The sequence below is a fragment of the Narcine bancroftii genome, chromosome 6, assembly GCF_036971445.1.
Source record: "Narcine bancroftii isolate sNarBan1 chromosome 6, sNarBan1.hap1, whole genome shotgun sequence".
NCBI classification, from domain to species: domain Eukaryota; kingdom Metazoa; phylum Chordata; class Chondrichthyes; order Torpediniformes; family Narcinidae; genus Narcine; species Narcine bancroftii.
Window position 1 is genome coordinate 42,154,108 of NC_091474.1, and position 24,889 is coordinate 42,178,996.

Below are 24,889 nucleotides of genomic sequence, written 5' to 3' on the forward strand. Positions count from 1 at the left end.
GGTATACAGGGCTATCGTTTAGGTGCAGGACAATGGGTATAGGCTGAATAATAGTTCAGCACAGACTAGATCACGGAAAAACCTGTTGCAGTGTTCTATGGTTCGAAATGATTTCAGGTGTGGGGCCATGGTTTTGAGAAAATGCATGGTTAAAAGAAACACAAGATCATAAGTTGGGGATTATTGATCTTCGTGGTGTAAAAATGGTGGAATTGAAAAAAATGTGGACCTTCAAGAAATTGGATTCTAGTTTGAATAAGCTGCAACAGTAGAGGAAGTAGTTACATGTATAGAATATCTTTTTCGCCAGTGAAATGCTTCATGGTACTTCACAAATGACTGAGTCTTATTGAGACAATGAGCAAACAAGGAGCTGTGATTTTTTTTTTTAAAAAGGGCAAAACTCTGAAGACGGGATACAAAACATTATAGAAAATAGACCCATTGAGACTGAAGGTTCTGTTACACGCACACACAGAATCTCAACCCAAGGCCTGAAGGACATTGAAGTATTTCCAAATATCTTTCTTTTGGAATGTTCTTTGCTTGGCTTGATTTCTATATCATTCAGGAAAATCCCCGCTTCTCACAGCTTCTAGATTCATTTTAGTAAACTCCATGATCTGAAGTAGCATCTGTAATCAAAGATTAAACTCCCCAAAATGGTGACTAAAATTTCAACTACTTCTGAAACAATTTTGTGCAAAATAAACTTTCTAAAAGCGACAAATTAAAGACCACAAGTTAAAACATGCAGCATGTAAAAAATGATGTCACTAAGCAGCAAGTCCTGAATTGGCACCAATGTCTTTTGGCCAAATGTAAATGTGGCAATGAAAAGGTAATGCAAATTTGGATTAATGCCTGCTGAATTAATGGTGTAAACCAATAATGAAATGCTACTTCATGGCACTGTACTTAAATGAGCTATAAAATTGATGCCATTTACTAAACAGATGCACAGCAGAGTGAAATTGCAAGGGGCACGATGTCGCAGGCGTTAACTGTGCTTTGCTTGGCACGACTTATTACTTTAGATCTGGGAATAGCCATGCTTCTTCGAACTCCACCAGTTTGACTCCAGGAGGCAAGACGTTGTTTAAGTGAACAAGTTGAACTGGATTTTCTGCAGGGTATGGCTTCCACTCACAAGAAACAATGAGATGGATAAAATCAACATTTAGTTAAACCTTTACATCTAAGATAGCAGGCTTGGAATTCGCAACATTTACCGAGAATTGTGCATTCTTTCTCCTTGGATTGTTACCTGCCTTCCTGTTACCAAACTGATAGTTATATATGGCCAAACAATTTGTATGCAAGTGCAATACATCTTTATCAAGGTATATTCTCCCATGTTTCATTTCAACTCTTACCATTGAAGCACTGAATCCATTTTCTGCGCTCGTCACGTTGCCCTCCAACATCAAACATGCTGCAAAAGGAAATAAATATGAATTAATTTTTATGATGAACAGACAAGTTGAAGCATAATGCAAAAGTAGTACAGTATTATCAAAATTGAAGGCCATTCCTGATCAGAAAATGTGTCCAAATGGTGAGAATAAATATTCAAGTTAAAATTACTTGCTACTTCTGTCCCACCAACATTCTTGTGGTGTTACTTTTTCATCCCAAATCACTGATTTTCTTGTGTTACAATCGCTCAGGATTTGTCTATGAATTCTCCCGTGAATAGAACTATTCTATGAACTACTTTTTAAAAAAGTTAACAATGCTCCAAATATTCAAGTTTAAAGTGACATTTGATTTAAACTTGTGCATGTGCTGCCGAAGGACTGAGGAAAAATATGAATGACCTTTGGGAGATGCATCCTGCTCCTCAAAATACACGGATCACTTGAGGTAGCCTGAGAAAATGTGAACCTCATGTAAGCATTTATATTTCTGTTCCATTCTTGAACTGCAGGTGTCTTTATTCTATGCAGCTGTTTTGGTGCTTTGGGTACAAGATGCATACAATACCAATCATTCCCTCGATTCAGTGACTGGTGCAGCAATCTGAGATGCAAGTTCAAATCCCACGTGACCAAGTAAATATCTATTTGCTAGATTCACCTTATTGGTTCCTGAGATGGTGAAGCAGGTTCAAGGTGGTGAATGGAATTCCAATATATTGTTATGTTTATATGCTGGGTTATTCAAATAATGTGAAATTGAAACAACACCTCACAAACATTTGTTTTAGTCAAAATGCTTATTTAAATTTAGCTTTATTATATAGATTGAAAAGTAAGGTTGCTCAATCTTTACGATTCTCACAGACAGTGTTGTCAGTTACAGCTTTGGTTTCATGACATTTTATTCCTCCAGTGTTTTGCACAACAGATCCAGGTGTAACAATGGGTGAAAACCATTGAACAAAGGGTGAAACAAGTGTATTCATTCATTGAAAGATGCCCATCTTCTGCAATTTAAAGGTTCACTTCTTCTGGATCTCAGGTTTACATTTTGGGATATTTGAATAGCTTGGGTTAAAAATTGAGTATCGAGTCTGGACACTGTAATTACAATGTTAAAATGTTATTCAGCAGAAATACAATATTATGTGGCTTTACCCATGTGGTGTGTGCTAAATCAGATGGCCACTTTCCAAATATGATTCTAATCTGACAGGGATAATCCAGGCTAACTGTTGAAAAGACGCAACTTTTGACTGTACATCTGAACTTCTCTCCACAAGCTGTAGAAGTAATAAATTAATAATTTCAAAAGTGAGATGGAAAGACTTGTTGGACAAGAGTGAGTAAGAATATATGAATTAACTACAGATTGGCCAGATCTAATTAAATAACAACATTGATGAACAGCCAATCACAGAAATCATCAATTTTGTTTCTCTTTACTTTTGGATGTTGTCAAACTGAGTAGTTTTTGAAATTTCTTTCTTTATTTAAGATTTCTAAATCTGCCATGTTAGGCTACTATACTTCCACTGTGTTGCCTTTAAGTCAAATAATTCATAACTCCTTTGAAATACAAGGTCTTCTACTGAAGAACAATGACAGAGGACACAAGAAACATCTTGGTCAAGGCAATATTCAATGAACACTGGTATTGAATCAAAGAAGGAAGCAATTCATTGCTTCAAATGAAATTGATGTCATCAGGTACACACGCACCTCTGAAGGACTATGAGATTCACTTTTATTGACCATCTAGTTGTTAATTTACTGGATAAATAATAATAGAAGGTTGACATCAGATGGAGAAACAAGCCCCTCTTTGTGAGCAAACATGCATTCACATAGATGGGGATTATCGTAAATGACTATGTTGGGGGGGGGGGGGGGGAAGAGGTCAAAGTCCAGATGGAGAGGAAGGATCGATCAGGGAGATGCATTAAAATTCAAGGATATGGTGACCAGCTGAGGTGTAAAAAATATAAAACCTGACCCAACACAAATAATCTGAACAGAGGATTTTAACCATTGTTGCAAATATAATCATTTCAAACATCCATTTGGTAAAATCTAACTAAGTTAACCCAGCTTTGTATAGATTTCTAACATTTTCAACTTCACCCTCATGCAACACCTTTAAGCACACACCTTCATTCTCTCTTCCAGTCAAACACACTGGCTTTTGACCTTGGAGATCTTTTGATACCTTCTCTGATTTCTTTGTCCCTTTCGGCAGCTTTTCTCAGTGCTTGTTTGGATAAACCCACTTCAAGAGCAGTCCTTTGCCTCATTATAAACCAACTCAGAGGCCGACATGATAGCAGTTCGTAGTACCATTAAAGAACTGACCCTTTAAATTTGGTATGAGATAAATGAATGTATTGGGGAAAAAGTGGGGAGATCACTGAGAGCATCAGAATGAATTATGGGCCATGAATTTGGGTAATACAATTTTAAATATTTGTTATGAGAAAGGAATCAGGTATATTGGAGATTGTTACAAGGACTACTTTGTCCTTTGAGCAATTAAAACAACTATGATTCGTCGAATGGAACCTTCCACTGCTTTCTTCAGTTAAAGTCCTTCTTGTGAGAAAGATGGGATCCCACAGTGACCTTGCCCTCAAGTAATGAAGTGGAAGGGATGCTTTGGCTGGGAAAATACACCCAATTTATAACTAGGGTGTATTTTGTTCTCCAAGGCAAAAGTACTAAGGCAGGCCTACAAAGGTCGAGAGAGAGAGAGAGATGGAGTCAGACCTGGGTTTTATAATACCAGAAAGGTGTTGGTCTGATTGGTGTTTGGATAGCATGACATCAATGATTGGGTCAATACAATTTTTTATATGAATTATATCTCATGCCACAAAAACTACACAAATCAAAATCAGAAATGTGCTTCAGGCAAGGCACTGAAATTAGAACCTTTTCTTCATTCTACCTGGTCATGCTAAAACACTAACGAGTAACCTTCCCACATGACCCAGAGCTGTAGCTTCTGGACGTAAGATACAAACTGACTAAATTTCAAATTTGCTTTATTAAAGTAGCTCTGGCTGTGGCCAAGAAGTACATAGCCATCACCTGGAAATCCGACTCTCCCCTTCTTATTGCTCGATGGGCCGCAGAGTTACGTAGTTATTTACCCATAGAGAAAATTACTTATAACTTAAAGAATAAATATGATACATTCATTAAGATTTATCAAATTATAAATTTGACCCTTCACTGTATGTAACAATGTGATATCCCTGAAAAAGAATTGTGAAAAATGAGAGATTTGATGATGTGAAGTTATATTTTTGTATGGGGGGATTTTGTAAATATTTAATATATTTGATGTGTAAAGATTGTGGAAATATATTTATGGAACATGAAAAATAAAGTAAGATATTTAAATAAAAAGAACTGACCCATTCAAGGACTGAATGATGTTGTACTCTAAAGCAACACTTTTATGTCAGACTTGAGTACAGATCTAGAAAGGGTGGACTTATGGACATAAACATCGGAAAACAAACTATGTATCGTGAATGATCAGCTGGGGCAACAGCCTGTCCCATATATTGCGATTTAAAAAAACTTTTTATAAACAATAGATTTTGTATTTTCATGGTAATAACATCACTAATTTGGAACGGTTAAGGTGAAAGTAGAGAGCTGGAAGGGTACAGGTGGTGGTGATGGTGTGCAAGATTTAGAATACTCGTATTCCCTCCTTTTGGGCAATAAAAGTTCACAAGCTCCATTCAAGGCCTATATTGCTGTTATGACTCAAAAGAGACGACATCAAAGAAGGCAGATAACAGATTTTTTTGCAACATTTCCTGTCCTTGATTTTGATGCACAAAACAAATTACACAATTGGAAAACTTAAAATTATAACTCAAGTCAATCAATAAATACCTGGCAAGGACAACCTTCTTGGCAATAGTTTTCAAACTTAAGTAAATTTCAGCCACAAATAAATTACTATCAAGGGATACATGTACATAAATATTTGGTTTACAGATGACATTATCTTACAATTGACCGTGATAAATCACAGAAGATACAATCAACTGATAAGGTTGCATACTTTATTCAGTGACTTGGCAAACAGTGTGGAAAATGGAGGCAGTGAGAGAACATGAGAAAAGGTAGTTAACATCATCTCTCACACACCCACCATCATTTTGAGGGAGGATATCCAATAATGAGCAGGTTCAGTTCAGATTTATTGACAGAGAACATACAATACATCACATACACCCTGAGATGCCTTTTCCTGCAGGCTAGGCAGAATTTCTATGTCTCACCGGTGCAAAAAAACTGTACTCCAGAAAAGATATGTATTCAAAAGAAGAGAAATGTAAACTAAGTGTGACAGAGTATTTAGAGGTGGCTTGGGAGGAATTGTGCTTGCGCACAAATATTTTAAAAAACAGTATCTGCAGGACTTTTGTAGAATACTTTTTGCAGGAGGCAACAAAGTATCGACAGCAGCTTGCCTGTGATCTTTGCAGGCAAAGGAGAAGAGTTTTGCTCTCAGAGAGGGAGGATGTGAAACTGAGAGAGAGGAGACAGAAATCAGTTAGTTCCAAAAGGACAAGCTGGCAAACTTTGGAAGGCTGCCTGGTGAAAGGAGGAGATTGGCAGTCTGAAAGGTGGCCTGAAAGAAAGAGAATCATCTGGAGAACTCTGAAGGGGGCAAGTTTCGTCGGCAAGACTGATTGAGAAGGAATCAGTTGTGGATGTCGTGGAAAAGGAATCTCTCTCTGAAAACCAGCAAGAACCCTCCTGAGTGGTAACACATTTGCCTGTTAAGCACCAAAAACTGGTGAACTGTGCACCGAACAAGAATTGCCTGCAACCAGTGAGATTGGACTTAGGATTAGAGGGGGGATTAAGTAGTTAGGTAGGTTAAGTAATAAGTTAAAGTTCGCGCAACCACCTTTTCCTATGTTCATTCACTGCCTACAAGTAATGGAAAAACAGTGAATACATATATACTTCAATGGCTATGATCCACATGCACATCCATACACTTCAAAATGTCATGTCTCTACATGGGCCACCAAGATATTAATTCATGCAGAATAAACCACCATCAAGGTATACTCACTGAAAGTTTACTTTTTCAACTTGAAACCTGGTTTCAAAAATTCCTGATGTCAATACTCTGCATCGTAGAAGGTCCTTCAAAAGGAAAATTTTACAGACATGAGACAAACCATCGGTGGCTATCAAGAAACATTTAATCTCTCTGCAAACCCCAGGGATTATACCTATGCAATGATACTTTGGACATAAAAAGTAATGATGCATATATGCATGCATGTTTCAGAATAATGCACAAAAGCTATTCAATGGAACTTTGCTTAAGCAGCCATCCTTTGGTGTTGAAACATAGCCAAATACAATCGGATTAATAGAAATGTAACATAAAAGGAAGGTATTGGACAAAGTGAAATGCTAAGTAACAACTGGGGTTTTAACATGGGAATGAGATAGAAATAAGACAGATCAGGTATTAGGTTAAAAAAACCTTTCACTCAGCTTAGCATTCTTCTCATTAATTAATGTTAACTATTATGATGTGATGCATTATGGGTTAGAGTTCAGAGATGCTTAAAAAGCTGCTCCTTTGGTGGTGAAGAAGGCAAATGCAATTCTGGCATTCATTTTATGAGGAATAGAATACAAGAATAGAGATGTGACATTGAGGCTTTATTTGGAGTATCGTGATCGGTTTGGGCCCCTCATTTAAGAAAGGACATGCCAACATAAGAGAGGGTCCTGAGCATGTCTCTAAGTACGATTCTAGGAGTGAAAGGGTTATCATATGAAGAATGTTTGACCTTAGCCTGTACACGCTAGACTTTAGGAAAATTGGGGTGGGGTGGTGGGATCTAATTGAAACATTTCAAATGTTGAAAGGCATGGACAGAGTAGATGTAGAAAAGTTGTGGTAGTGTCTTGGACAAGAGAGAACAAATTTAGGATTGAAGGGTGTCCACTTCAAACAGAGATGTGCAGGAATTTCTTTAGTATGGTGAATCTGTGGAATTTGTTGCCATAGGCGGTTGTGGAGGCCAAGTTATTAGGAGTATTTAGGTTCTTGATTAGCCAGGGACTACGGGGAGAAGGCCAAGCAGTGGGGATGAGTGGCAAAATGGATCAGCTCATGATTGAATGATGGGGCAGAGTCAATGGGTTGAATAGCCTATTTTTCTCTTTTCAATATTTTTATTGCTTTCGTCAAGTAAATGTTACATTGGTACATAAATAATAAAGTATTAACAAATCACATATAATAATAAAACTGGTTTTAAGAATTATGTTACATTGAAAAGAAGTTTAAAAAAAAAAGCACTATACTAATTATCAACTCCCTCCCTTCAGAGGGTGGCTACTGGCTAAACAAAAGCAGTTCACTCCCTGATAATAAAAAGGAAGGTAATCAATGGGGTTAAAAACTAAAACTAATCCTACAAATTTTAAAAATAATTAAGAAAAGAACACCATAAAGAAACAAAATTAACATTAATTTCAGAAGTGAAGTATCTAATTTTTTCCAAAGTCATATCAGACAACCATTGATTTTTGAGTAGGAGAGACAGCATCTTTCCATCTCATTAATATAGCTCTTCTAGCTATAAGGAAAGCAAGGGCAATTACATGGGATTGTGAAGCAGTCAACGTCAGACCCGTTGGCCCACTTATTCCAAAAAGAGCAAAAAAAAGGATTTGGAGCAAAGAAATGTTAAGAACTGAAGTCAAGGTACATCTTGCCAAAAATTGGCAAAAAGGACAACCAGAACATACAACTTTCTTCAATTATGCATTTATCACATTTAGAAGAAAAATTAGAAAATAATTTAGCCAGTTGGACTTTGGAATAGTGGGCCTGGTGTACTACCTTAACTTGTAATAATGAATGTCAAGCAGAAAGAGAGGATGAATGCACTCGCTTCAAAATAGAGTCCCATGTAGTTTCGGAAATTAACTACTGAAAATATTGTTCCCATTGTTTTTTAATTCTGACCAGGGAACTATCCCCAGATCTTAAAAGTAGTTTATAAAGGATTGATAACATCCATTTATGAACAGGTTTGAAATTATAAATCTTCCCCATCATATTAGGTTCCAGGTTTTGAGGGAGCCTCAAAATAAAGAATTCAAGAAGCTCTTAACCTAACCTGTAAATAACAAAAAAAAGTGATGTTTAGATATTATAAATTTGGTGGATAGTTGTTCAAAAGAAGCAAGATTTTGGTAAATAAATCAATCTAAAAATGATTGGATACCTAAATTTGACCATTGATGGCAAATGATATCTTCAACTGAAGGTAAAAAGAAGGAATTATCTAAAGTAGGACCACCGTACATTTTGGCGTACCAGTCAAGTCATGAAACCCAAAAGAAATTTCTCAAAACAAAAGGGGGTGGACTTGTACATCAGATAAACTTTTGAGACATTAAATTCAGCTCAAAATCCAATCTATGCTGATCTGGTGTACGTCGACCCATGAAAAACTAAAAACCCGACTAGATTTTCATTGAGATTTTTATTGAAAAAGAAAACAATTAGCATCCTTCAAAATTGCTATTGTCTGAAAGCAACACATTTAGAACCTTCAAAATTACTCTTGCTATCATCGTCTGAAGCAAGGATGGCAGAAAGCACATCCATACTCTCACTGTTTAAACAGTCATCATATGGGTCCTAGTCTGTATCTGATGAGGCGATTTCAGGTTCGTCATCAGTGCTCCACAATAAATCATCTTCCATGCCATCAATTGCACAAGAGATACTGTACTTTTTAAATGAATTTTAATCAGTCTCTAACTTTGTCCCATGCCTTGAGCATGAAGTTACACAGCATATCAAATGATGTACCGTGCATTGCTCCACCTTTTGTAAATGACTCTTCTGCACTCGACATTCATGTATTCCATTCCTCACGCATAGGGTCTTTGAATGGTTTGTTCAATCAGACATCAAGAAGTTGCAATATAGACATCAAATTTTCTGGGATAAACCCCAAGTAAGAATTATGTAATGCTAATCTACCTTTAGTGTTCTCAAATAAGTGGCTATGAATCATATCCCAGACCAGCAACCTCTGTTCTTTGTATAAACCACCTCCCCCACACATTGTCTATATAGTTTTACCCATCCATCCTTTTTCATGAAAATGTACAAAAATACCAGCAGGGAATTTCATTTTTGGTTTAATTTTGCATTTTAAGGTTACCACGGGTCCTAACTTTGTCCACGGTAAAACTGGTTATTTCATGGATTGCACAGTTTTAAATCCTTTCCATTCCACTGCTCTATTGCCTATCAAGTCAAATTTAATGGAGGTTTTGTCCACATTTCTGATATTTGCCAATGCAAATTGGAGTTTCTGTCAGTTCCATATAATAAACTGGTGAAAACTTACAATTTTATGATGAAGATCTTTTGGTAGTTTCTGTGCAATTTCTTTTTGCGTAATACTAGATTTTTCCATTAAACAATTACACCCATCTACTGTAGCCTCAAAATCATCACGGAGGTCTGGATGCGACTTGGCCCACTGCAGTGCAAATGTTCTTATTTTATTTCGGGTGACAATGTAGCAATCTTGCTCGGTTCACGTATCCATTCTGCAATGTGATTTTCCACCCTGACCAACGAGTGATTCCTTATCTCAAAGGTCAGTGCTTTTTTGGTGCATTTCTTAAAGTCTCTTTTTTCTTCTTACCAGCTTCTCACACATCAACTTTTCTTGCAGAAGCACAGTCGTTGGTTTTCTTGGTCATTTCTATCACTTTCATCTTAAAGCTTGGTTTATATTTTCGTTTCATGCTATGTTGTGTTGATGGACCTTCTACGATAGCAATCACCTCCATCCAATGCCCAGCAGATCAATCTGCGTGATCTATGGGTGTCGATGTATACGCCAGTCAACAGCCCATCTCAGGCATCGCGAGCTTTGGGGGTTGACTTACATGCTGGTCAACAGGGCACCTCAGGCAGCCAGAAAATTGGGGTCGACATACGCTGGATATAGCATAAAACCCTTAAAACAAGGCTGAAAAAAGGGAGGGGGTCGACTTAAATGTCAAAATATATAGCAATAAGAATCTATGGCACCCAAAATGTTTCTTTAATTGAAACATTGTCTGACAACAAATTTATCAGATAATTTTGAAACCAAAAAAGGTCATGATGCTCCAAGTATCAAAAGAAGAGAATACTTTCAGTACATTTAATTTCTAAATTAATCCATCTTAAAGCACTTAGATCTTCCTTACGATAAATCCAAAAAATAACATTGTCGCACAAGGCATGCAGCCAGCGAAAGAACCACAGAGTCAAAAGTGAGTTGAACCAACTAACTTTTATAGAACTCTTGCACGCGTTTAAATCCCTTGGAACCTGATGATGCTTGTGACTTCCAGGATCTTTAAGACATCAGCCACCAGGCTGTGGGACTGCTCTGCACCCGGAGCTCTCAATCAGATCTGCCGCAGATTTGCTCATGACTCCATCAGCTGGTTCACCTGTTGTGTTGGTGAGCCACCATATAACCACCACAAGAACCAGCGTTAGAAGGTGTGGAGCCGATGGCCGACAGCTCTTTAGTCCGTTTGGGTGGCCGACCTCGTTGCTTGGGGGTGGCCAAGTCACAGAGTGTTCCAAGTCTAGGTGTTCAGGCTTAAAGGGGTCAATGGTGAAAGTCTCCTCATGGCCACACACATTTATGACGCATGCGGCTCCGTTCTGACGCACCACCTTATACAGGCCCTGGTACGGCTGTTGGAGTGGAGTCCAGTGCATGCTCCTGCAGACAAAGTTATAGTCACACTCCTGGAGGTCCTTGGGGACAAAGGAAGGTGTCAGGTCATAGCACGAGGTTGGGACAGGACCCAGTACTCCTACCTTCTCTTGGTGTTTCCTCTGTTCCACGGGCCGCTGACACAAACTCACCTGGAATCGTCAGTGGGGTGCTGTAAACCAACTCTGCCGAAGATGTGGCTAAGTCTTCTTTGGGAGCCGTGTGGATGCCAAAAAGCACCCATGGAAGTGTGCCATCAGGACTGACTTCATCTGCTGGTTGTAACTCTCTACCAGGCTGTTGTACTGCAGATTGTAGGCCGTGGTGTGCTGCAGCTGGGTCCTAAGTAGCTGTGTCAGTACTGACCACAGGCTGGATGTAATCCGCAAACCCCACCCCCCTGTCTGAGATGATGTTGGCAGGCAGGCCAAAACTTGCAATCCAACTTGCAATGAGGGATCTGGCACAGAACTTCGTGGATGTGTCGGCGAGCAGTATGGCTTCTGGCCACTTGGTGAACCTTTTGACTACAGAGAACAGGTACCTTGCCCCCCGGGAGACTAGCAACGGACTGATGATATCCATATGGACAAGCTCAAACCTCCTGTGCATCAGCTGGAAGGGGGCCTTCAAGTGCCTTTGGGCTTTAGAAGTCGAGCAGTGTATGCATGTCCTGGCTCATCCTGCTTGGATAGGCCATGCCAAGCAAATATATCTGTCGCAAGTTGGATGGTTGCCTGAATGAACAGATGGGCCAAACCACGTAGTGCGTCAAAAATGTGATGTCTCCAAGTGGCTGGAATGATGGGCTGGGGTTCGCCAGTGGACACGTCATAGAGAAGCCTGCTGCCTGTTAGACCGATGGAGATGTTCTCAAATTGCAAGTGCAAGACTGAGGTGTGGTTGGCTGGCATTTTTTTCATCCAGCTGCTGTGCCTTGACGAGCACCTCTTTGTCCAACCCTGGGGACAGGGAATGCACCTAATTGATGGAGGTGCAAGACAGTGTTGTCAGCCACTGAGTTGTTTATCCTGGAGATGTGTTTCATGGTGGTGGTATACTCCAAGATGTATGATAGCTGGCATTGTTATCATCCCAACCACAAATCTGACTCTTTGGCAAATGCAAAGGTGAGAGGTTTGTGGTCCGTGAAGACTGAATTCCTGCCCCCCCCCTTAAGAAATATTCAAAGTCCCAGATGGCGAGGCAGAGGGCTAGCAGTTCCCTGTCGAAGGCAGGTGCTGGCTGAAGAACGAGAGTAGTTTCCGCTGACCCTCAATTAGTTGTTCCAGCACACCAACTGCTGAGTTGGAAGCATCAACCACGAGGGCTGTGGGCACATCACCCATGGGTGTACCAGAAAGATGGCATTTTCAAGGGTGTCCTTGGCCTGCTCGAAACCCATCCCTGACTTTGACCGTGGTGATTTCCTTGGCCTTGCCAGACATCAAGCCGATCAGAGGTCACATGATTTAGGCTGCTGACCGCACAAATTGGTGGTAAGAGTTGATCACGCCCACGAACTCCTGTAGACCTTGACTGTACTGGGCCTGGCAAACTGGTGTATTGCTTTGACTTTTGCTGGAAAGGGAGCAACTCCATGCCAGTCGATGCAGTACCAAAGGAAATCAATGTCTAACAGCCCAACATGGCACTTCACAGGGTTAATGGCCAGGCCTTATTTACTCAGGCGGTGGCAGAGTTGACACAGGTGCATAAAATGCTCTCAATCTGAGCGGCTGGCGATCAGGATATCATCTAAGTAGATGAAGATGAAATTAAGCCATGCCCCATTGAATCCATGTGCCATGTTCTTGTGTCGAAAAGGCATCCGCAGGAACTTGAATTGGCCAAATAGGGTGATGAGGGTTGTCTTGGGGGTATCACTGGGGTGGAAGAGAATCTGATGATTCCCACAGACCAAGTCGACCTTGGAGTAGATGGGTGCCCAAATTGGTCATAAAGCCCGGAATATGGGACACTGGATAGCAGTCGGCTGTGGTGGCGTTGTTGTTCAACCTTCTGTAGTCACCGCATGGCCTCCGTCCTCCAACCAGTTTGGGCACCACGTGCAGTGTAGAGGCCCATGAGCTGTCTGAGCCTTCATTTTCCTAAACTCCTCTGCACGTGGAGTTTTGGCAAGGTGGAGTTTGTCAGGTGGGAGCACGCATGCCCGGGCATGTAGCGGGGGTCCTTGAGTGAGAATGTGGTGCTTTACACCATACAGAGATCTACAGTGTAATAATGATCGGGAACTCTGCTATTTGTTGTCTGACAAAGTCACCGTCCAGATGTGGGGCTGGTAACTTGGCTTCGCTGAGCGAGGTCTGAAAGGTCTTGGCATACCCTAGGCGCTGGCCCTTGAGGTCCACTAGGAGGCAGTGCGCCCAGAGGAAATCTGCACCCAATAAAGGATGCAACATTGACGCCAGTGTAAACGACCAGGTGAAACGACTGGAACTGAACTGTAATGGAATGGTTTGCATGCCGTATATGCAAATACTGCTGTTGTTGGCAGTGGTGAACATTGGTCCTTACTTCCCAGTGTGGGTGTCATGGCTTGAGTGGGGGGGTGGGTGGGGGGGAGAGACGCTAACCTCCACCCGTCTCTACGAGGAACTTTCACCTGGAGTGCTGGTCCTGCAGTAAAGGAGGCTATCATGGTGGCCAGCCACCATAGCCATTAGCAACAGCCAGCCCTGTCATTCCCTGGAAAAGGGCAGAGTGGACAGCAACTGTGGGCTTCTGAATCCCACTTTTGGTGGTATAAATGCCAAAATAGTCTGAACTGGGATCGTTCCCTGCTGCAGGCTTCATTGGTGGCATGGGGGTAGGCCCAGGCCTTAGGGTGTAATGCAGCAACATGGTCAATGGAGGCCCCGCCATGCTGCTAGGTGTGTCACAGGATACCTGCAAATGCTGCTACTTTGCGTGGGTCACTGAAATCATAGTCATTAATACTCATTCATTAAGGTCAATGGTGTGTGGTTGTCTAGGCTGTCCAAGTGAAGCTCATGGTGGGAGAGGCCAAAAGTAAGGATCAGGATTGGCTTGATTGTTTCATACCTGTCCACAACCAGTGGCTGGTGTAGGAAGTTGATGATGCAGCCTGCTGTTTCCTGGTCGAGTGAACCGACCACATAGTAGTACTTTGTGGCACCTGAGATGATTTGCCTGACCCTGTTCAACCCAAACCTGCAAGGTCAAGAAGGTCAGTAGTTCCACTGAAACTGCATTCTGCGTGCTTTAGTTGGTCATCAATAGGTCCAAATGCTGATCGGGCCATCGGGGTCATCAATGTTGTTACACTAGGCACGCAGCGAGCGAATGAACTACACAGAGTCGAAAGTGAGTTGAACCAATTGACTTTAATAGAACGCTCCTAAGTGTTTAAATCCCTCGGAACCCAATGCCGCTTGCGACTCCCTGGACCTTTATATCAGACTTTGAAGAAAATTTTTTTTATATATAAAGATGAGGCCGTCAATAGCCTATTTCTGCTCCTATGTCTTAGGTCTTATTGACTTTGCAGAAGGAAATTAATAATCAGATCATCAAATAAACAAGACAAAGATACCATTCTGGTAAAAGCTTGATAATAATTCTGACTAATTTTGCCAAATGATTCGATCATACAGACCTAGACAAGATATAGAAACATAAACGTAGAAAATAACTCCAATTTTAACGACATTGACTCTTTCCTGAAACAGTGCATCTGAAAAGACAATTTAAAAATGCAATAAACAAAGCTGCTTACCTGATCTGGAGGTATGTAGTCACTTTGTTTGACAATGTCAATTCTGTCTAAAAAGCTGCAAAATAAAACACATGATTAAGATATGTGTACAAGATGATAGCAATCAAACTCAGATTCTATAATTATGTTCTTAAAAAATGAAAACAATTCACTCTGCAAAAAACACATTGTAATGTTCCATTTTCCTCTCAATTACCACTTTTGAGCTATGCAGGGACTCTGGTCCTCTGATGGTAGAAATTAAACAATAAATTTTGAAACCTGGACTCTGCAGGATATTCCAGGAGCCTGAGAATTCCTGATAAGTAACCAACAAGTTATTCTATTGATAATGCTGCACTTTTTGGAGAGCTGAAACCATTGCTTACAACTGCAATGTTCAAAGTATAATCTTAAATCTATGGCATAGTATGCAATATACATCTAGCACTAATTCTGAATTTAACAGTGTTTATAAACATTTACATTCATACAATAAGCACATGACCTCAAATGGTGCTGGTGAAACATTCAGCTTCTTTCTCGGACCTAGTACACTATGTGCTACCTAATATCCAAAAACATTGTTCCTGTTCATAAGATACTTATCATTTGCATGATTGATCAGTAATATTTCTCAAAATTTACATAGGTTTTAATGGACAACCTTCATCTCAACATGACCACCATTGCACATGGAATTAAAATGTATCACATGACCCACGACATGCTGTTCTCATTGCTGGCATCAGGAAATAGGTACAGTGTAGGTACCCCAAGATGTGTACCACTAGTTTCAGGAATAGTTGCTACTCCCTCCACCATTAGACTCCTAAACAATCATTAAATTTTTGTTTACATTTCTCTTTTCGTATACATATCTTTTCTGGAATACAGTTTTTTTTGGTGCTACTGATAAGTAGAAATTTTGCCTGGCCCACAGGAAAAAGAATCTCAGGGTTGTATGTGATGTCATGTATGTACTCTGACAATAACTTTGAACTGAGCTCACTGTTAAATGATGGATCTACTTACAAATATTCATGTCAAAATTATATTTTGAAGATATTAAAGATTAAAAAGAGACAGCAAAGGCTTTGCCTTCAAAGATTAAGAGCATATCTTAAGCCAACAAATGAAAAGATCCTGGCATCTCAAGCCTGCCCTGTCATTCAAAGTGGTCATGGTCGATATATCTCATGTCACGACTCCTCTCCTCTGTCAGATCCCCACAGAATCTTTCAAACATCTATCTACTTTAAATACTTCTCATCTCTTTAATAAGCAAATATTTGTAATTTTCTCCCAAGAAGGCAGGGAAAGCTCAATCATCGATGTCGAGAAGACGTCAAGAAATCTTTGGCTATTGAGGTTTTATGGGATTTGTATGTGGTAACATAAAGGGCCAACCATAATATTAATGAATGGTGAAAAAGACAGAAGGAACTGAATGGCATGTAATTTCTCATATTCTTGAATAGACAACATGCATCAGAATATTCTAATGATTCCTGTACAAAGATTCTCCAAAGCTTCAGCCTCGCCATTTCAAAATGCCTGTGTCATTCTATTTTTTCCATTAAAATGAATAACTTCATCTTTTTCTACGTCATCTGACATGTCAATTCCCATTCACTACATCTCACTCAAGCCTCACTGCATCTTCCTCACAGTTTAATACATCCACTAAATTTTGTATCATCAACAAACTTGGATTACATTGGATTTTCTAATCTCAAGAATGGACAGAAATAATGAACAAATAGGCCTCAACACTAATCATCATGGCACTCCAGGGCAGTGGCCTCCCAAACTCAAAGGTCCATTTATTTCTACTCTGTTTTCTGTCTGTTAACCATTTAACATGAGCAAATATTACTCTCGAGGCCAACTAGAAATCTGACCTTATGGGCTAATTGCTCTTGAAAAAGGTACAAAAGTATTTTTAAACCTCAAGGTTCAAGGCCTCAAGCCTTTTTATCTTACTAAACTATTCAATTTTTGCACTCGAGATGCAAGCACAGACTACAATTTATACAACTGTCCGCTCTGTGGTTAGAGTTGGCGGAATGAATTATCCAGAATTCAACATTTTCGAGTACTGTATTTGATGGCATATAGGACCTTCCCCCCCTCAAAACCACCCCAGGTCCTATACACGGACCTTTAGTGCTGCCATTATGGACTACTCACCCAACTTCAAGAAGCCCTTCACTTGGGTGGCCCGTGCTTTCCGAAATCGTTGCTGCTGCTGCTCATTTCCTACAGAAAGGCTTGCTCTCTCCCTCCTTCCCTCTCATTCTCTCCCACAGTGCTTTGAGGGGAGCACTGGGCATCAATGATCAGGCTTTGTTCGACTAGCATGGACCCTCAAGCAAATTGAATGAGGCGCGGGGGTGGGTGGCAGTGAGCGAGCGGCCTGTTGCGCCTCATTCAATCTGTTCAGGGGGCCATGCTTGTCATTATTGGAAGGATGTGGAAGCTATGGAGAGGGTGCAGAGGAGATTTACCAGGATGTTGCCTGTATTAGAAAATACGTCTTATGTGGCAAGGTTGGCAGAGCTACGGCTTTTCTCTTAGGAGCTAAGGATGAGAGGTGACTTAATAAAGTCTACAAGATTATGAGAGGCATAGATAGGGTGGACACCAAGCACTTTTCTTCCACTTTGTACATATATCCTCAGGTGTTTGTTATTCCTGCCCTGGGAAACAGGTGCCTTATCTATGCCTCTCCGAATCTTGTAGACTTTTATTAAGACTCCTCTCATCCTTCTTCACTCCAAAGAGAAAACTCCTAGCTCACCTAACCTTGCCTCATAAGAATTATTTTCCAATCCAGGCAACATCCTGGTAAACCTTTTCTGCACCCACTCCATAGTTTCCATATCCTTCCAATAATGGTGACCAGAAATGAACACAATACTCTAAGTATGGTCTCACCAGAGGTTTGAAGAGTTGCAACATAAACGTTCGTTCAACTCTTGAACTCAATCCCCCTATTAATGAAGTCCAACATCCCATAGGCCTTCTTAAATATCCTATCAACCTGTGCAGCAACCTTGAGGGATGTATGAATTTGGACCCAAAGGTTTATCTGTTCATCCACACTCTTAAGTAACCAACCATGAACCCTGTACTCAGCCTTCTGCTTTGACTTTCCAAAATATATCACCTCATAGCTATCTGGATTGAACTCCATCTGCCACTTTTCTGCCCCACTCTGCATTCTGTCTACATCCTTTTGTAACCTACAACAACCTTCAGCACCATCCGCAATTCCTCCAACGTTCGTATCAACCGCAAACTTACTGGCCCTTCTTTCCGCCTCTTGATCTAGGTAGTTTATAAAAATCACAAAAAGCAGGGATTCTAGAACTCCCTGTGGAACTCCACTAATCACTGTCCTTCAGGCAGAATACTTTCTGTCCACTACTACTCTCTGCTTTCTACGTGTAAGCCAATTTTTAAAAATCCACACGGCCAAGGTTCCATGGACCATGCCTCGTGGCTTTTTGAATGAGTCTCTCATGGGGGACCTTGGGTGAGGAGATAGGACAAATATAATTCAGGGTGGGTGAAAATGGATGCGATAAAGAATATCACTGTTAGGAAACAGACAGTTTCCACGGTGATATGCTGTTTACATTAATGGAAGAAGTTGTGGGGAGGGACAAATGACAATTTCTCCATTCTGATACCTCTGAACCATCAGATTTCTGAATGAACAATAAACCAGACACCACCTGTCTTTATCTTTTTTCCTGCTTTATTTTATTTATTTTGAAAAATGGTTGACAGAAATATTTGCACTGTGATGCTGCAAATCAAAAAATTTCATGACGTGTTTTTCAGGACAATATATTCTGATTCTGAAATGAGAATACAAAATTAAAGTACGATTGGATGTTTCCAAAGCAAAACTTAAAAGAACCTCATTGAATAAGCTACAATGAACTTGCTAATTAGAGAATTCAAAAATTAAGCAGATTGGAAAGGACCATTCCATAACATGTAATCTGCGCATTATTTGAGTTACAACTTTGCCTCGATGGCTCATTTACTTTTTGAAATACTTAATTTGAAATACTTTCAATTTCTCTCATACCCTGACTATACTAAATGCAATGTTTTACATTTCCCTATATTTCCCATCAATCATAGCTACGATTTTCAAAACCTACATTTGATTCAGTGGCTCAACATGACTGCTGCTATATTCACTACTCTTTGGTTGATAACATTTCTAACTACCTGTACTTCTACTCCTGGCATACAAGCAGAGACTGAAGACCACAGCACCAGTGGTGATGACAGCGAACGTATGGTCAAGAAAGGCAGAGGAGCATCTGCAGGAATGTATTGAATTGGTGGACTGGAACATATTCAGGAACTCATCCATAGGCTTGAATGAATATGCAGCAGGTGTCGCCGACTTCATCAAGGCCTGCGTAGATTAATGTGTTCCGATGTGTTCCACAACCCGCTGAGGGCGAGAACAAGGGTGTTTAAGACCAGGTACGACCTGCAGAAGGTCGTCTCCAAAGCAAAGTGGCAATTCTGGAGGAAGCTACAAACAGGCCAGCTGTGACAGGGAGTACAGGCTATTACAGCCTACAAAGCAAAGGGGAACACTATATATGGCTGTGATGCTTGACTACCTGATGAGCTGAACATCTTCTATGCCCGCTTTAAGAAGAACCAAACAGTGCCTACAATACCTGAAAAGGCTGTGATATCTGTCTCTGAGGGAGACATGAGAGCATTATTCAAGAGGGTGAATCCTTGCAAAACGTCAGGCCCTGATGGCGTACCTGGCAGGGTACTGAAAATCTGCATAAACCAACTAGCCGGAGTGTTCACGGACATTTTCAACCTCTCATTGCTGCAGTCAGAGGTTCCCACCAGCTTCAAAAGAGCATCAATCATCCTGGTACCGAAGAAGGGTAGTGTGAACAGACACAACTACCACCCAGTAGCAATAACTTCTACTATAATGAAATGCTTCGAGAGTCCAGTCATGGCCAGACCTAACAAATACCTAAGTAAAGATCTGGACTCACTGCAATTCGCCTATCGTCACAATCGTTCCACAGCAGATGAAATATCACTGGCTCTCCACTCAACTCTGCATTACCTCAAAAACAGCAATTCATACATATAACCACTTTTCATAGACTACAGCTCGACCTTCAATACCATTATTCCCTCAGTGCTGGTCAAGAAACTACAAACACTAGGCCTCTGTACCCCACTCTGGAACTGGATCCTTGACTTTCTCGTTGGAAGACCACAGTCAGTACGAATTGAAAACAACATCTCTTCCTCAATGACAATCCAAGGATGCATGCTTAGCCCACTGCTCTACCCATTATACACCCACGACTGTGTGGCCAGGCACAATTCTAATGCCATCTACAAGTTTGCCAATGACACCATAGTTGTTGGCAGAATCACAAACAGAAAGTGTACAGGAGGGAGATAGATCAGCCTGTTGAATGGTGTAAGGACAACAACCATCTGCTCAACATCAGCAAAACCGAGGAGTGATTGTGGACTTCAGGAGGAGGTATGGGGAACAGAACCCAGTCCTCAATGAGGGCTCAGTAGTGGAGATGGTCAAGAATTTCAAATTCCTGAGTGTCAACATCTCTGAGGATCTGGCCTGGAGCCTCCATGTTGATACAATCACAAAGAATGGTCGCCAATGGCTATACTTTTTGAAGTGTCTGAGGAGTTTCGGCATGAAACCAGACTCTTGTACACTTCGACTGTGGAGAGCATTCTGGCTGGTTGCATCACTGCCTGGTGTGGAGGCGCCAACTCTCAGGACAAGTATAAACTCCAGAGCATTGTTAACTCAGCCTGCGACATCACAGGCATCAGACTTCACTCCATCGAGGACATCTACATGGGGCAGTGTCTTAAAAAGCAGTCTCTATCCTCAAAGACCCCCACCAGCCAGGCCATGCCCTCTTCACTCTGCTACCATCAGGAAAAAGGTACAGGAGCCTAAAGACGAGCACTCTGCGGCACAAGGACAGCTTTTTCCCCACTGCCATCAGATTCCTGAATAATCAATGAACCAAAGACTTACTTTTCATGCACTGTTATCATTTTATTTTTTATATATATAGTGATGTTGTAAGATGGTTATAATATGTATGTTCGCTCTATGATGTTGCTGCATCCACCGAATTTCATGACTTGTTCAAGACTATAAATCCTGATTCTGATGGATTAAGTTTTATGGACGTTCCTTCATTGTTGAATTTCAGTTACTTACCCTCCAACGTGATAGAAAGCATAAAGAAAATTGATGCCAAATCAATGTACCCATGAAATTTACACTAGCAAAGTGGTCACTGGTCACATCACTGAAACCTGCTACCATTTAGAAAGAACATAGACTATGTGGGGAATGGACGAGTTGTGTGTAACCATTTTGTCAGTAATGCAGAGCAACCTTAATGCATAGTTAACAATATCTGCATTCACATTTTGAACAATACAAAACACTATTGTATTAGAGCAACTCTGAATTCCCAATATTACCTACGTACTATGCCAGCAATAACTCACATGGAGCAAAATGTGCCAAGACACTTAATGGCAATGTTATCAAGTAAAATCTATTTAAAACATACTCATTTGCAAGTTTTATTAGTATCCAAGGAGGTAAGTACTGAACTGCCATAGTGGTTTACAGAGGGAATCCCAAAGCAATCAACCAATAATAGAACACTAAAAATATGAAAGGCGAGTACTGGGTCTGATAAAGGATAATAGGTATTGGGTGATTCTTGTACCCAGAACCAGTTTGACCTTTTGTTCAGCCACACAGCATTAAACAAAATGCTTTGAGATCAACACCATGTTAAATACCTCAGGCTCTTTGATAATGGGAAAGATGACATACATATATTACAGACCTGAGGGAAAGCATCTATGGCAGCAGAAAACTGGGCCTAAAATGAGGTGCACACAGAGAATTTTGTAGCACATAAAATGTATTTCTTTATCAAACACCCATCTTCCACCTTAATTCATCTTCCTGTAAAGGTGCATCTATGCTTTGTGCTTACCAGTTTTCCCTTCAATATATTTATGTATATCTGATCCATTTCATGAGTGTTTCACTTTCACAGATTTTCAGGTAATGCAATCTTATGGAGTATATCGCAATCAGAATAGTGTCATGTCACCAAAGTTCTTGAATTACAATTAAACTTTTTAAATTGCCCAACAGGGGGCGAGATGTCAATACCCTTCAAAAGAATCATGGAACTTGGCCACTCCAGTCCCACCAAGGATGACAATTGACACACATGTTCCAAATGCACATTTACAATCCAATGCACATTGAAATGGGGAAGAAAAATACCCAAACATCTAAACATGCAAAATGCAGCTTTAAATTAGTTAACATTACCCAAGCAGTGACAACATATTCAAAAATGCAATAATTTAAAGTAACATCAAAATAATCAGAAAATTTCTGTAGTTGTAACATGTAATATTACAAAGCATTAAACAAACTACTAATTTTGACAGCACAATTATGATATCCAAAACAGTTTCATATATAGGACATATATATGAATGTATTAATATTTTCCATACAAGGTACCAAATTATAAAGGGAATCCAAAAATTGATCAAATAGGTTGGTTTTAAGATGTAGTAAAAATACACCAAAATGCTGGAGGAACTCAGCCAGTCTTTTTAGTGTTTGGAGGAGAGACAGATATATTGCTGATGTTTTGGGCCTGAGCCCTTCTTCAAGGAATGAGCCAGAAGCAGGAAATTTCAAAGTCTCAAAATTCAAACAATACTGATTGGGGGAGGAATCTAGACCAACAAAAGGTGTTAATTGGATATGATTAGTGAGATAAGAATTTATCATGTTTGTGCAAAAGGAGACAGAATGGAGAGAGTCAGGGAAAGGCGATGGAGAAGAAGGGAGGGAGGTTACAAAAGCCAGAGAATTTGATATTAATGCGATCTGGTTGGAGGGTGCCCAGTCGGAAGATGAGGTGTTGTTCCTCTCATTTGCAGGTGGTCTTGGTCTGGCAGTGCATGAGACCATGGACAGACATGTCGGCAAGGGAATGGGATGGAGAATTGAAATGGGAGACCCATGCTAATATGGCAGACAGACTGAGGGTGCTCAACAAGGCGACCTCCCAGTCTATGTTGAGTTTCTCTGATGTAGAAGAGACCACAATGGGAGCACCAGATGCAGTAGATGACCTCTGCATATTCACAAGTGAAATGTTGCTTCACTTGGAAGGACAGTTTGGGGCCCCAAATGGTGGTGATAGGAGGTGTGGGCGCAAGTGGAGCATCTCCAGTGGTCACAGATGTAGGTCTCAAGGGACCCTGTGCAAGGTGGGTGGAGAGGGGAATACGTGTCTAGTGGTGGGATCATATAGTAGAAATGGTGGAGGATGCGTTGGATGCAGAGGCTGGTGAGATGGTAGGTGAGGATGAGGAATATGATCCTTCTTGCACATGGGGGCAGAGGGGGCCAGAGCAGATGTGAGGGTTATGGAGGATATACGGGTGAGAGCAGAGTTGATGGTGGCAAAGGGAAAGCTGCATTGTTTGAAGACAGAGGACATTTCTGACGATCTGGTCCAATCATGGTGCAGGTGCGACAGAGAACTTTAGAGAATGGAATCCTTACAGGGGACAGGGTGGGAAGAGGTGTAGTTAAGGGGAGTTGGTGAATTGGCGGGAGTTGGTGAATTTATAGAAGATGTCCATCAAGTGTTTGTCTACTGAGATGGAGACATATTGAGATATAAAAGTGTTGCTAGAGATGGACCAAGAGAATTTGAGGCCGGGGTAGAAGTTAGCAGCAAAGTGGATAAAGTAAATGAGGTTATCATGAGTACATGAGGCAGAACCAAAGTAGTCATCAATGTAGCAGAGGAAGAGATGAGAGTCCTTGCCTATACAGGCATGTAGCATGGATTGGTCTACGTAGCCAAGGGAAAAGGCAGGCACAGCAGAGCCCATGTGGGTATCCATTACCCTTTTAACCTGGAGAAAGTGAGATGAATCAAAGGAGAAAGTATTGAGGGTTAGGACCAGTTCTGCCAGCCAGAGGAGGGCATGGTAAAGGGAGTCTGTGTGGTTCTATTGTCCAGAAAGAAACAAATGGTTTTGAGGCCTTCAATATGGAGGATGAAGGTGTACAGGGATTGGATATTCATGGTAAACATGAGGCGATGTAGTTCAGGGAACTGGAAACTGTTGAAGTGATGGAGGGTGCGTGAAGTTCCCTGGATTTAGGTGGAGAGGGATTGGACCAGATGGAACAAAACAGTGTCAAGATAAGCAGAGACCAATTTGGTGGGACATGAGCACATGGACACAATAGGTCTGATGGGACAATTGGGTTTGTGGATCTTGGGTAGGAGGTGGAAGCATGCCAGGGAGGTGACAAGAAGTGATGAGTTCAAACATGGTGTGTGATACAGTGGTTTGACAAGCATCTTGGAGGATGGAAAGGTTGAGTGTCTTTGAGATTTGTGGAGCTCAAGGACCTGGTATAGATTAAATTCTGGGATGCCTGAAAAACTGCAGATAACTTGCAGAGTACAAAGTAAATTAGAGATGGGGAGACAAATCCATATTGACATTATTGGGTGAAAACTAAGGGTGGAGCACAGGGCTAATGGGTAAACAGGCCTCAATATAGATTAGCAAAAAAAGTTGAGAATTCTAACATCTTTACATTTATAATTAGAATTGAGGCAGCTAGACAGGAGTTATTGAAGACTAAGCTATGGAATGTTGCAGAGTTAATGATATCAGATGTGGAGTTATCTTGATCTTAGTATAACAGTGAATTATCAAATAATATGATTGTTTATAGCAGATTATAGAGAAAATGTTGAAGCTTGTAATGA

At 40.6% G+C, this 24,889-nt stretch overlaps 1 protein-coding gene across 6 annotated transcripts in view; it reads right to left on the reverse strand.

Moving 5' to 3' along the window:
- Positions 1 to 24,889, reverse strand: part of LOC138736017 (guanine nucleotide-binding protein G(s) subunit alpha) — a 327,065-nt gene that overhangs the window by 13,101 nt on the left and 289,075 nt on the right. For 5 of the 6 annotated variants that reach the window (XM_069884809.1, XM_069884811.1, XM_069884812.1 and 2 more), the window contains 3 exons: positions 14,994 to 15,048; positions 6,529 to 6,602; positions 1,377 to 1,435 (listed from right to left, as the gene is read on the reverse strand). In XM_069884809.1, the coding sequence (XP_069740910.1) occupies positions 1,377 to 1,435; positions 6,529 to 6,602; positions 14,994 to 15,048 (188 nt within the window). Of the gene's footprint in view, positions 1 to 1,376; positions 1,436 to 6,528; positions 6,603 to 9,853; positions 10,741 to 14,993; positions 15,049 to 24,889 lie in introns of those variants that run through there. The other variant, XM_069884814.1, reaches the window with a different exon arrangement.